The sequence below is a fragment of the Suncus etruscus genome, chromosome 4 (assembly GCF_024139225.1).
Source record: "Suncus etruscus isolate mSunEtr1 chromosome 4, mSunEtr1.pri.cur, whole genome shotgun sequence".
NCBI classification, from domain to species: domain Eukaryota; kingdom Metazoa; phylum Chordata; class Mammalia; order Eulipotyphla; family Soricidae; genus Suncus; species Suncus etruscus.
In genome coordinates, this window is record NC_064851.1 from 31,578,181 (window position 1) to 31,593,596 (window position 15,416).

A 15,416-nucleotide genomic window follows, 5' to 3' on the forward strand; every position below is an offset into this window, starting at 1 on the left:
CAAATTAAGTTTCACATGTTCAAATAGTCATATGTACAAAGGGTGACCAGGATAGAAACTGGGTTAGTTGCATACAAGGCCAGTGTCCTGCCTGCTATACTATCTCCATGGCATGCATTATTTGACCTACATTATTGTATCTGTGCTCAAGGTAGACTTGGAAACTCATCATCTCTCAATAGGTTAATTATAATTAGACTCCCCCCTGAATGTCTTAGTAACAATAACAACAACAACAAATACAATAACACAATTCAGTTCTACCCTTACTTAAATGTCTAGATTGATTTTCTGATTCTCATTAAATAAACTGCAGACTCTTTGTTGCTTCCTTTATATTATTTTCCTAACTAAATTCTCTAAACTTCAATAAAAATAAGTTTCATAACTCTAAACTTGTGATTTGAGATTCCTTCTGTTGAAAATTCCAAACCTTAATTTAATTCCTTACTCTCATAATTTAAGTTACGTGACTGGGTAATGCTTAAAAATAGCTTTTAACAAAATAGTTCTTTATTAGAACATATGTGGGGTGCTTCAATCAAAGATGAATGAGTTCTTGGTTTCTACCTGGTAAGAATGAGGAAACTTATAGGATGCCTCAGTTTCCCCATTTTTGGAATGCAAGTTTGTAACAAGACTCCCTAAAACAAGCATCTGAGGTTCTGTTTTTACAGTGATACCAAGCAGAATAAAAGTATTTCTGGACTGAAATATTACTCAAAGTCTTCTATTGTAAATTACTCTATGTGTGGAAATAGTATTTGAATATTGACTAAATATTTTTCCTTATATCATTATTGCCAATCTGGATTTATTTTTGCTATTTACTAATGTCTGATATTAACGACTATGATTAGTATCCATATCAAATTACAACATCAGCTCAAATTTCAAATTGGGGCAACAGATTATAAAAAATACACTACAAGATAATAACTACGAACCTACATTACACACTAATGTAGTAAGGGATTAGAATCATAATGCTCTGTTCAAATTTCCTGAAGCTTAACATAGTAAAAAATTTAAAAATTGTTCTCTATCTAAAAAAAAATAGTCTTTGTTTCTCAGAAAACTTATTCCTTAAGGACAACTAGCTGATTAAAAATAACAATTTTCCCAAGAATGAGTTTTCCAATAAATAATCCATAAAACAAAACAGAAATTGAAGAATCCAATAGTGGGTAGTGGGTTTTAGTATAGCCATCAGATGTACTGATTACTTAAAATAATTAAAAAGGGATTAGCAAAAAACATCAGGCAATTTCTAGCATCTGAATAATAAATGAGTACAGAGATAAAGAGTCTTAAATTATAAATATATGATACCCCATAAAATGTTGTTATTCAATCATACTTGTGAATGTTTTTATGTCTGCAGCAGCACTGATTCAGTACTTCTATCAGGGAACTTTCTACTTGTAAAGAGTAAGAACAGACAGAAATATAACCCTTTGTGAATTGAGATATATTAAAAATAAGTATGTTCAGATGAAAAGACAGATGTTTTCGGAGACAAGTGGGAGAACAGTGAAAATTGTATTATATTCTAGTGATTAAGATGCCAGAAGGCATACTTCTTCACTGACTATATAACACTTCTAGTGGCGATTACAGAATTATATAATAAAAAATACACTGTTAAGGGTAACATGTACATATTATGTAATATTTCTAAGACTAGAGATAATAGTAGGCTTGAGTAGAACCACCCATGGGTGCTGTGAGTTTTCTAAAAAGAATGTCACAGATATATTCCTAGTTCCTAAGTATGTTGTAACACTACAGTCTAAAAAATCTTGTGCTTCAAATATTAAAGATAAAATGATAATTCTGGTACGTAAGAGATAGCTCAAAGAAAATATCCATGCCAGTTCTATTTTCAATTTCATATACCCCCATGGAGTGGCCTTGGTGGCATCTGCAGCTATAGGTATGAGATGATGCTTCACCCACAAAAATATCAGTTAAGCCCACTGTGCATTGGTAAAATTGGTCCAAGCCCACTCTTTGCTGAGTAAGCCATATAAAAATTTATTATTCAACAAAAACAATATTTTCATTTAGTCCTTGTAAAGTTTTATTCACTGAATTTTTTTTTATTTAGATCAAAGTGAAAATATAAATGCTCAAGCCACGTAAGTGTTCTATGGAAACAATAATGATTTTCTAGACATAGGTAGGATTCATTCCTCCCTTTACGAAAAATGTGTAAATTTTTATTAAAAAAGTGTAAACCAAAAAATTGTGAATCCTTCACTTCTGTGGACTATAAAATCTTTCTCATTTACATAACACAATAAATATTATGGGCTAATCTGAACCTAAGTACAAAAGACAGATTTACTTTTTTAGATATTAGAAATTTACTGCACAACTTTTGGATGTTTTCTTCTAATTTATACTTTAATAATATAGTTATCATTTATTTTCTTAGCAAATTGATGATTAGAAACCCACTATGTCTATGATCAAAAGAGTTAGTTGTCCTAGATTAACCTGTTTCCTTTTATTTTGGGGGGAATGTGATGAAGGGACTTTGAGTTACATCTAGTGGTGCTCAGGGCTTACTTTACTCTATCTCGGGGATCACTCTTTTGTGGGATCATATGTAGTACCAGCACTGGCTGTGTGAAGGAAATTATTTTACCTTCTGTACCCTCTCTCAGGCATATAAATATCTCTCTTTTAGCTATGTGTGTAAAGAAGAAGCATCACATTATATTTGCTATAAAGTCTCAAGTTCAATATTTGGGTATGAGAATGAACTCTGCAGGTCTCAATTAATCTTGTAAGTTGTAGATAATTATCAATCACAATTAATAACACTAGATGCTGTAAATTAAGCACATTTTAGAAAAACAATAAATATTATCTATAAATTTAAAAATCTTTGCCTCTAGAGATATTGTCTTCCAAAATAAAATATCTTTTCTAAATTTCTAACGTGTTTTTTTCTCAGATTATAATTCAAATACTTATAGTCTATGTTTATTGATATACATGAGCTATTTTCAATGTGTAAAGACATTAAAAAATAACTTTATGTACTCCCTTCAGATACAAAATAATATTTCACTTTCAGATGAATTTAAAATGTGTCCTCTCTGGTGAAGGTGGTTGTACATTTATGACTATAATTCAATCATTAACTACTTTATCTGGAGAAAAAAAACCTGTATTATGAACAACCTGTAACCACAGTGTTTAAAATAAAAAAAAAAAGGTGTCTGTCCCCTTGAAAGAAGTTAGTGCATATGACAAAATTTTCATTTTCGGGGCCGGTGAGGTGGCGCTAGAGGCAAGCCCTAGCCAAGGAAGGACCGTGGTTTGATCTCCCGGGGTGTCCTATATGGTCTACCCAAGCCCAGGGCAATTTCTGAGTGCTTAGCCAGGAGTAACCCCTGAGCATCAAACGGGTGTGGCCCAAAACAAACAAACAAAAAATTTTTCTTTTTCTTTTTTTTTTATGACATAATTTTCTAATTAGGGTTGAGAGAAGCATAATGCAGGATTCAAAGTCTGATTAACTTTTATCAGCCAATAAGAATACTGGTACAATTCTTTCATAAGTGATGTTGATCTGAACATTTTTCTAAGGAAATGTAATTTATTTCAGAGATCAAATTTAAAAAGCATCAAATATCTTGTGTTTTAATTGACAATTTTTTTTTTTTGGTTTTCCGGCCACAGCTGTTTACATGCTCAGGGGTTACTCCTGGCTACGTGCTCAGAAATTGCCCCTGGCTTGGGGGGACCATATGGGACGCCAGGGGATCAAACTGCGGTCCTTCCTGGTCTAGCGCTTGCAAGGCAGACACCTTACCTCTAACGCCACCTCGCCGGCCCCAACAATTTTCTTGAATAAATTATTTTATTTAGTTCTTTACCATCAGGTTAGAACTCAATGATTTATAAAAACTTTTTGTAAGTTATTTATTTTTTAATTTTAAAGAATCACCTCTTTTTCTTGTATCGTAAGTTTATTTAGGAAAGATAAGGTATTAGTAAAATTATGGAAGTATTTAAAAACTAGAATACATGATGACAGGCAAAAGTTGGTTCAAATTTTAGGCAATAAGTCTTAGAGATATTTTAACAATTCAAGTTGTGTAGTTGAACTTACCTATGCAAATGGTTCCATCATTTGTGATAAATCTTTCTTGGTTACTGCTGGATCTATAACCAGGGGCACACATGCAATAGTAACTTCCGGCTGTGTTGGTACAATTAGCATTTTCACCACAGGACTGGGTTAAATTTCCACATTCATTGTCATCTGTGGTAGGTAAATTTAAACCATTTTTATATTTATGTAATTAAAATAAAACATAATATTATAAAATTTTGTATATAAAACAGACAAAACATAGGTTTGTTTGTAAAATGGTTAATACTAAACAATAAACAATCCACAGTTTTTATCTTTATAATGTCATTGGTTTTCTTTGCAGTGACTGGCCTAATTAGAATATCTTCACAAATATGTAATCAAGTCATTGAATCTAGATTGAACAAAAATTTTGTCAAGTCTGTGTTGACCTTGTAAACCCCACAATAAAAAGTAGTGGGGCTTGTGATGTTTGAAAATATACATTTCACATAAAACACTTAAAATTCCAAACATTTTAAAGTATTATATAAAACACTTTGTTCAGATTTAGCATTTGATAGATATTTGCACCCTTGTGTCAAAAACAATTTAAGGAGTGAAAAAAATTGACAAATATATGATAGTAGTGTAATAGAAGTTGTGAGTAATTTTTATAGAAAATGTTATTAATCTAAACACTTATCAACTTTGCACACAGAAATATTTTATAAAATTTAATTAACTATGTGTATACACTCAGAGGTAAATATATATTTTCATGAATATATAAAAATTAGACTTGTTTATTAAACTTACAGAGAGCAACAAAGAAGGTAATCATAAAACTCAAAACCCAGTTAAAGAAAAACATTTCATAAACATTGAACTTGATTCAGTTACTCAAATATTTATGGAGTTCACAGTCCCCAAATGTGAATTTGTCTATTCTGGGAAATAAGTAAAAATTAATCAAAAAGTCAGGATCTGTGCTTTGCTGTCAGAGTTCATATTCTAAAGCAAGTTAACACAGGCACACATAATCGAGTTCTTATTAAAAAAAAGTTTCAATCATTATCTTAAAATTTGACTCCTTTCACAGCATACTGGGAAGAATTTATATTAACTTTGAAGTAAATTTGAGCTCGCAGATGGGTTATTGGTAATATAAGGAATGATGAAGATGGTATCCCTATGGTCTGAAACTATAAAATTGATATGCAAAAAAAGAGAAAAGAGACTCATGAGATCTAAGATATCAGTCTAAGTCCAAAATATAAGTTACTTTATCATCTTATTATTCTAAAAATAATATAACATGTTATTTGAATAAAACATATTTTACTAACCAGAAAATATAATAATTAGTAGAAAAGACAAAATTCACAATTATGGCTCTAAATTGGCTTATCAAAAAGTTGGAAAAAAATATTTCCTATTTTTCAATCTCTGAATTGTATATACAATATTGCAAATTCCCCAATGGTCAGATTGAAATTTTATTCCATAAAACATTTTCCTATAAAATTAACCTTTCATCAAAAGAGCAGAAATAGGAAAAATTATTTTTATCAAGTAATATATAAATATGAATAATTGAAATAGCTTTAAATTTCCCAGGGTTAAGTTTCATAATTCATTTTCAGAAAGTATCATCAGACAGGCATATTATAGGGAAAAAGAAAATTTCTTTTTGCTCTTATTTCCATTATTCAAATAAATTTATTAGTTATATGGATCCTGAGACTCTAGAGTGAATCTAACTCATGCGATGGAAACAAATTTTATAGATAGGTTGTTATATAGAAATATGTTTATAAAGCACCTAAATTCTAAAATTTAAAAAAAATTAAAAAAGTTGATAATATGAAGAAATGTTTGGTTTATTTCAGCAAAATTCTTACTAGTTCATGTCAAATGTACTGAGTTGACCACTCTAAGAACTAAAAAGACATATTTCTTTATTTAACAGCAGTATTTATATCTATTATTATTGGAGCAAAAGAACAAAGACTTAAATTAATTGAATATAGCATGCATAATTCTAATGAAGGGAATAACCTTCCTCAAAGTTTTTTGTTTTACAATAGGTAAAGACTATTTGCAGGGAAGGTTTAGAATATTAGGAATTTAGGCAAGTATCATAGAATATAGAATAGAGCTTTTGAAAAATAATATTTGTTTTGGTTTATGGGCACACCTGGCAGTGCTCAGGTGTTACTCTTGGCTCTGCACTCAGAAACCATCATGGTGGGCTCAGGGTATCATATAGAATGCTGGTAATTGAACTCAGGTCGGCCTTGTGCCTGGAATCTGCAGGAACATTATACTTGGATAGAGAACTAGATAGTTAGAATATGTTCTATTGTGTTTCAAAAATGCATATCAATACATTTTTTTAAATTAAAAAATCTAGTTCATTAATTTTTTTCAAAAATAAATAACCAAGATCTAGGCAGACCTTGTAAAAACACTATAATGTATGCATAAATAAAAAAGGAAAAGTTGGAAACAGTGATCAACTATAGTCCTGAAATATTTAGGTGATTCTGGTAGAGAAAGAAGTGTGGAGAAATATCTAGTTTCGGTATTAATTGAAATTGAGTCAACTAAATACTGGATATATATGCTTGTTTATATTAATTTTTATTTTGTGCATGTGGAAATTTTCATAATAAAATGTTTTAAACAGAAGTAGAGAAAGAAAGATAGAGAGACAAAGAGAAATAGAGAGACACAAAGAAAGAGAAAGAGATCAATGATGACTTTAAGCTCTGTTTTGAAGGGATTTGGTGAATAAATGGTCCCTGAACAAAAAGAAACAACGAGAAGCTTTATACGGGACCTCATGAGAGAGTTTAGATTTAGATAAAGAATTTAGAGCAATACGGGCAGGCGCTAGGTGGCGCCTAGATGTAAGGTGTCTGCCTTGCAAGTGCTAGCCAAGGAAGGTCGTGGTTCAATCTCCTTGGTGTCCATATGGTACCCTCCAAGCCAGGGGCAATTTCTGAGCACTTAGCAGGAGTAACCCCTGAGCATCAAACGGGTTGTGACCCGAAAAAACAAAAAACAAAAAAACAAAAAAAAAAAGAATTTAGGCAATACAATTAGATAGGAAGATCAATAGTGAAGGTTGTCAACAATAAACCTGTATAGTATCATGAGTTGGAACTAAAGTCCTATTCTAAAGCACAAAGAATTTTACCCTAGTCTGAAACTCTAGGAAAAAGCTGCTCTACATTAAGTGAATCTCTTAACAGGCCCTCTCTTCCCTCTCTCTAATTCTGCCTGCCTTTGTTTTCACTAGTTTGAATAAATTTTACTGTCAGGTTTGCTGCATTGCTTTTTCTTTATTCGTTTCCATGATTTGCCTTAGCTTGCCTTTGCCACCCAAATAAACTGATAAGGTCCATAAATTAGAAAGAACCAGAAAAAAAGACCAAAAGTCTCTTGATTTATTTTTATTTCTAGTACTAATTAACAGCTGATCAGAATGATTCAGGAGCTGTTTCTTAGAAAACTGCACAAAACTATACAATGAAAATATGTAGCTGTCAAAAATAAGCTTTCAATATATTTCTGGTCAAATTATTTCTGTGATTTGTTGCAATTACTTAATTAGTTAATACAGATTTGTAGTCATAATTAGATACACTTTTTTGATTCTGAGAAGAAACTTTCAGATCAATTTCTTTCATTGCTCATTAATGTTATTATTAGAGTCTCACAGTGATGGATATGTCACATTAACTAATGAAGAAATGTAAAGTTTATGTGAATTAAATCAACACCCAGTTTACAAAGAATCTGGTGGATATGGTATTTATTCTACAGACTACCTACCTATGAAAATAAAGTTATATGTATATGCATTAGATTGTAAGAAATACTTTGTCATTTTATATGCTTCTAAACAAGACACAATTAGCAGTCAGTTTTCTAGTTCTCAAACTAAAAATGATTATTATCAATATCTTAGTAATAACATTATTGGTAACTAACTTTAAATTTTATTTCCTGTAAAATAAGCTAGGATTTTATTGACTTTATTACACTGACTCATGAATTAGAACAAGAATTTTTTATTATATTTTAGTTTTCAAATGATTACAGTTAATAAAAAATTATTTAAAAGAGAAAATACTTCAATCTCCTTTCCTAGAACTTCTGATATTATTGTCTGATTACAACTTCAAAGTTACAAATTGTTAACCCCATCAGTCATCTGCACTTTTCCCCTCTAGACATGATTGCCAGTATTGTTTTGTACATTTGAACACTAAAATGACCCTAACTATTATGTGATTCTTTGTGAAACACACCCTGTATGTCAGAGGTGAAACAATGCCTAAAGCTTTCTTTGTTATTTCTCCCTAAGGCAGCCTACTAGGTGCATTTGTTTTAAAGAGCATTTGGTTCAGTGTTCATCTTTTTTTTTTTTAAAGTTTCAGAAGACATCAGCTTTATTATAAGGCACTAACGACCATGTGCATATTTTTCACATGGCCTCTAATCTGAGATTTTTTAAGCAGCCTCTTTCAGCTGCCTCTGCCTCTCTTCCTCTTCCTGCATCTCCCCTGCTGAGTCTGCCTTTCACCTCTCGCCTTAGGCCACTCTTAATTACCAAAGACCCCCTCCCAGCCTGTGGAAGGGGTCTCCCTTTCCAGGTGAGATAGGCAGGAAGTTTGGGGGAAGGGTAGCACTTCAGGATAAGTTTCTGATTTTTCACTTGTTTGAGGAACCACATCCTGTGGTGAATCAGGCTTATTCCTAGCTCTGTGCTCAAGGATCACTCCTGGCAGGTCAAGAGACCATTTGTGGAGCATGGGATGAAGTCAGGATTGGCTGTAATGCCAGACAAGTGCCCCACATCTTATATACCATTACTCTAGTGGACTTGGGGGTATCACAGTAGTAACCTCAATTACAAATTTATTAATTAAAATTTTCTACTTTTTCTTTATTTGGCTATGTGAAAACTTACAGGCAAGGAGGTATGACAGGGGGGAGATCAGCTTAACCAAAGGATAAAATGGAAAAACTACAGTGAATGAGAATGAGTTCAGTCAGTCACCAGAAAAGCAATAGTTATTGTTTCTATTCTGAAGCTGATGCCACTACTGTCCTCAATATAAGGCAAAAAAAAGTTACTGTAGATATGAGTTATGATTTTCCCTTCTCTGATGATTTTATTTTGCTGCATCCAAGTCTCTAAAAGCAGACTGGAATTTGAACATAATACAATATACAACCTACAATTGACACATACACATATATATTCATCTATGCAGAAGTATTGTTTTCAAAAACAAAGAACAAAACTAATACTGAAGATTAACTTTCCACATTTCTCTTTTCTAATTATAAAATAGTGTTTAAACTCAGATTTTCATGGGCAGATTTATGAAATCCAATTTAGCAAAGGAAAAGCTAGAGGAATCAAATGTTAAATGTTAACATTATGGTTAAGAAACTAGAATCTATAATAAAAACATAATGTTTATGCAAGAATGTTTTAAACAAATATTTAGTGAAAATGAGTTTTTAAACAGTTTGAATAGCAAATATCATTTTAAACTCTTTGATCTTAAATAAAAATATGCTGATTTACCTTGGAAAAGATGTTAATATGAATATACCAGCCAGGGGGGAAAATCCCTTAGAATAGACCACAGTTGCTGTCTATGCATTTTATTTGTCCTTTGGGAATGGAAAACTGAAGACATTTTTCTTATTTTATAATACCTTCAATATTTTGTTCTATATTTTATGAGCTTACTAATATACACATTTTAGGGCATGTGTATATATAACAGTGCTTATGGCTTACTCCTAGCTTTATAATCAGGATCACTTCTGGTGGGGTTGGGGTGGCGCTATACAGAGTGTTGGGGATAAAATTCTCACCTCTGCTGCATTCAATGCAATATCCCTACCAACTATACTATCTCTCCAGCTCCTTAATATATACATTTTAGAGAAAAACAAGTATAACTGATTATAGAGAGGAGGCAAAACAAATATCTTTATCTAATACTGGATATCATTTATTTTAAGATATGAATCAACACATTAAATTTTTTGCAATGTATATATAATAAAATATAGTAAATATTAATACTTGTGTAAATACTTGTATAAATAATTTTGCATGCTAAGTAATAATTTTAAGCAATAATTTGAGGGTTATAAAAATAGTTTAGAAATAAATTGTTTTATTGGTATTAGTTTTAAATTATTGAGTAATGTATATTCAAGGTGAAAGTCAGTGACAAAATTCTCATAAGCACTCATTTATTAAAATTTCGGTGACTAATTTGTAAAGGAAAATAATTTTAAATAGTCATATTTTGTTTAATAATGTAAGTGGGGTAGTGGGCATAATATCACTGAAAGTCATTAAAATACATTTGATTCTTTATTTTCTTATAAAAATGGTTTCTCATCAGGGAGAATATAATTTGTAGATAAAAAGCCTGGTTCAGAATGTATGATGACCCATATAATCTGTCTTTCAGACACATTCACCACTAAACTGTTACAACTAAAAAACGGAATTTAGATGAGAGAACATAAACAAAAGATAATTAGGAGTGAGGACATAAATAAATGGTGGACAATTGACCTTTGACAACTGAATGATTATTAATGCATAGATTAAGAGCTAATTAGAATTGTATAAATATTTACTGTAAAACAAAATATAATAGTCTGGGAATACTATAGTTCATAAGATTTATTTGTGTAGCCAAGGTAAGAATAGAGTTCTGTGGGAAATAAAAACATTGCAAATGTGTTTCCTTATTTTCATAAGCACGAAAGCATGGTTGTGATAATTTGATTATGAGTAGCAGGAATAGCAAATTAATAGGAATTTGTGTTATTTAAAAAAGAAAAAGAATAAATGTAAAATAATAACATCAACGTTAAGAAAAAAATGGAATTATCGATGAATAAACAAAAATGGTGAAATAAAAATATCAGTCAAAAATTAACTAAATATACGACTAGTCAATATAACAAGGCAAGTCTCTTTTCTCTAAATACAGTGATTCTCAATTATTTTTTGTCGTGCCCCCCTAGGAAGAAGAAAACATTTTTGCCACCCCGAGCATTAATAGTAAATAGTAATTTTTATTAAAAAAACTTTAACCTGCAAAACAAAAAATACAATAAAATAATTTAAGCTGACTTTTTTAATCAGAGTGATGTCTGGATTAATGGCTACAATGAGCACGTTTTGCAAACATAGCTTTCGAAGTGGGGTTTGAAGCAGGACACAGAAACTGTGTCATAAGACATAACTGTGTCATGAGACATAAACACGGGCTTAGCTTGTTATGACAGTGTTTGCCAAGGTCAAACGCGCCCCCCTTTACGGAGCCTTTGAGCCCCAGCCGGGGGGGCATGCACATTATTTGAGAAGCACTGCATGGGTTAATTAAATTGCAATAAAATCAACTATAACTTTCTATATAATAAATTTACTTGAAATTTAAGTTACAGTAATGTTGAGACACCAATATATGAATACTCTGTGAAGAATTCAGTGGTCTAAAGGGTAGAAACTCCAAACATCATAAGTGTCAGCATATAGTGAGGAAAAGTTTCAAACCAAGCAGAAGAGGGGCAACTCAAAGCCTTGACTATCCATTCATTGTACCATAAAGAAATCAGCAACAAAGGAAACAGTAGTTTTAGTGAACAGGGTAAGCAATCACCTTCTGAGTACAAAGCCTCTATAATAATATCTGATGTATTTATCCACAGAACCAGGTGCAGAATATGATTGGAAGCCAGGACTTCAGCTGCAGTGATTATTAGCAATATGTTTTAATGTCTTTACCTTTACCAGGCATAAAATAAACCCCTTCAGCTTCTTTGTCCACAGTGGTTCTTGGAAACATAGGGTGGACACCCTAATTTTATGCCTAGGTGCTCAATCATACTAGATATTCTATACAGTACTCATTATGACAATGTCTTGATAAAATATTCCAATTTACCCATTTTTTTATGTCTTCTTTTAGGACCTAAAGCATATGATCATTCTGACCACAGAAACAGTCAATGGCACACCACAAATTTATGTTACAGGTCCACTCATCAAATACGTTTCTGCAAATTACCATTCTTTTTTTCCTTTTCTTTTTCTTTGTTTTCTCTTCCTACTTCCTTCCTTCTTCTTCATCAATTTAATCTATGTTAAATAAAGTCCAAACTGGCAGTTTCTCTTTAGTAAAGGAACCTCGACACATAAGATGCGGGGGACAATACTTCATAGGGTAGCCACCTCTTATACCCCTATTACCATATTGCTTAGTACTCTAGACATAAAACTACCTTTATCTTAAAATGCTCCAGCCAGTATCTAACCCTGAAACCTTCATTTTGCAAAGACATCCACATCATTCATGAAGTGCCTAGAAATTGGGAAACCTTCCGACTCCGATGCACTGGCCCAATTTATTATTTTTTTATTTATTTTTACTGCATTTGCTTATCTTTCTTTTCTCTCTTATCTTCTATTTTCCATTTCTTTCCTAATCTATATCTGAGCCAATTAATTTATTTTTTGAATATTTATTAAGGACTCAAAACCCATCCTACGAGTGTCAGGCATCCAACAACTTAAGAATAGATCTCTAATATCTGTCTATATGTGGGCATAAGTTTGTAGACAGTGACTCCTCTCTGATTGCCAAACCTACATTGTAAACAATCTATGCCTATAGTGTATATAGCACCTCTTATATATTATCCCTCCTCCCACTTCAGAAATCCTTCTATCCTCTCATTCCCCAATACTGATCCATTAACTTTCCTTATTTAACCCTCTTTACCCTGTTCTATTAGGTACTGAGACTGACCTCCTGCCCCAATAAAACACCACCCAGTTTCCAAAGAGCAAGGACACCCTCTCTGTCCCACATCTCATGCCCTGGCAAGAAACTCCAACCAACTCTCCTGCTAAATCATGGTATGTGGCCCTTCTTCTCACCCTGCTCCAAATTTGGACTGTTATATTCTACTGAACTCAGCTCCAGAAGAATGCCCAGCTCAAGGATCCCTCACTGCAGCAAATCATTTCTCAAACTCAGTAAGACCCTAATGTGGGATGAAAAGTGTCCTGGTTTTCACCCCCTCACAAGAATGTCTAAAAAGACTTTATGGGGATGCCTATATCTTGTATGTTTAATACCTCTATAGTAATATCTCTTAGTGAGTTTATTCTTAAATGTAAAGGTAGCCTCCTCCATCACTTATTTTCTTTAATTACTTTTTCAAATTTATTTATTTTTCTATTTTGTTCTTTAACTTTCCCTGTTTTGGTTCTGCTTGGTATAAAAACTTAGAATAAAAAGTCTTGCCTGGGATAAAAGCAAAGGACAGAACCAAGGCATAGAAATTGTGTAGCCTGTCATTCTTTTTTTGTTTGTTTGTTTTGTTTTTTTTGTTTGTTTTTGGACCACACCCGGAGGTGCTCAGAGGTTACTCCGGGCTGTCTGCTCAGAAATAGCTCCTGGCAGGCACGGGGGACCATATGGGACACCTGGATTCGAACCAACCACCTTTGTCCTAGTATCTGAGCAAAACCCAAGACCACTAATTACAGTAGACTAATCACAACAACAGTGATGGAACAGAACTTCTAGAACCTTAAAAGAAAGTCTCACTTCTAGCCTTTATTAGCTACAGAGGAGTAATGTTACCATCCACAACTGAGCAGTAAAGTTTCCTGGCATCATAAAAAAGGAGCTTGGGGTATGAAAAATGAGCATGTATGGAGCATGTATTTTTCCTATGACAGTATGCTTTAAGGGTGGAGAAACCCGTTATCTCTTAGGCCACGAAAATTCCTCCCATTACTTACTGTGCCTATGGCCAAAAAACAAACACCTTGCCACACCAGCCCTCCTTCCTTTTTTTTTCCTTTTTCTTCTCTTTCCTTCTTTTGTTTCCCTTTTTTTCTTTTTTTATGTTTTTTATTTTTATTTTCTTTTGCTCTCATGCTTATTATATGATGGTGGTTGTTCTTAGTAGCTGGGTGCTTTTTTTGTAGTTGCTGTTCTTTTCTTTTTTTTTTTTTTTGTTTGTTTGTTTTGTTTTGGGGTCACACCTGGCAGTGCTCAGGGCTTACTCCTTGCTCTAGGCTCAGAAATCGCCCGGCAGGCACAGGGGACCATATAAAATACAGGTATTCGAACCACCCTCCTTCTGCATGAAAGGCAAACGCCTTACCGCCATGCTATCTCTCCAGCCCTTTTTCTTCTTTTAAATTGATATTTGTAACCTCTAGACAGAGTCCTCCCAGTTTTGGTATTTTTTTTTGTTTGTTTGTTTTTTGACAACATAACCACATAAATTGAATCATCTTGTTTTGCTCATAATTGGAGGGAGTGGGGGGATGATGGGAGGGTACCAGGACCAAACAGTCGTATGAACATTTAGTGCAAATAAAAAATAATCAAATTCAAACACCAAAGTCAATTACAACAGAATTAATACCCAATCTATAGCAAGCTAGACACAAAGGGGAGCAGTTACCCTAGCAATCCAAGGGGCTGATGAGGAAGATATGGGATGCATGCTGAGAACAGGGGTGGAGGGAGGAAAAACGTTGATGGTGGGAATGGCCCTGATTCATGTCACTATGTACCTTAACTATTTACTGTGAAAGATTTGTAATTCACTTTGGTCACAATAAACATTATTTTAAAATATATGAATAAACAAAATTTTAATATTATATATATTTATTACATTTTATATGTATAATATATTTATTATATATATTTATACTGTATTACTTATACTTATATAGTCTATATCAATATAATATATAAATTATATATTAATATTTATATCAATATTAGATTTAATGTGATAAAATTTTTTTCATATTTTATATCAAAGTATAAATTAATGTAAAGTCATTAAATAAAGTCAAGATAAATTTAATTATAAAAAATGCTTGGTTTGTGAAAAATTTAAAGATAAATGACAATATTGAAAACAGCATGGGAAAATAATATAATAGAGCATTTTATATAAAATTCAAGCAATATAGAAATAATAATTTGAGCTAGTTTTAGTTTTATCTTCCTAAAATAATATATTCAAATGACTAAAAAGTATGTTATTATATTACAAATACTAATAATATAATAGAATTCTATAATTAGGATAGTTAATTTAATATAACAAAATGTACTAAACCACAGTATTAAAGTGATATGTGTTGAAATATAGATCAATATGTCTAAACTACTTCTCAGAAAACTATATGAATTTAGATTGACATTAGTAGCACGTGTGAGCC

At 32.1% G+C, this 15,416-nt stretch overlaps 1 protein-coding gene across 1 annotated transcript in view; it reads right to left on the reverse strand.

Annotated features, from left to right (window-relative positions):
- The window catches only part of ADGRL4 (adhesion G protein-coupled receptor L4), an 89,810-nt gene that overhangs the window by 34,448 nt on the left and 39,946 nt on the right, over positions 1 to 15,416 (reverse strand). Inside the window, exon 3 of the mRNA XM_049771481.1 lies at positions 4,130 to 4,282. Within this exon, the coding sequence (XP_049627438.1) occupies positions 4,130 to 4,282 (153 nt within the window). The remainder of the gene's footprint in view (positions 1 to 4,129; positions 4,283 to 15,416) is intronic.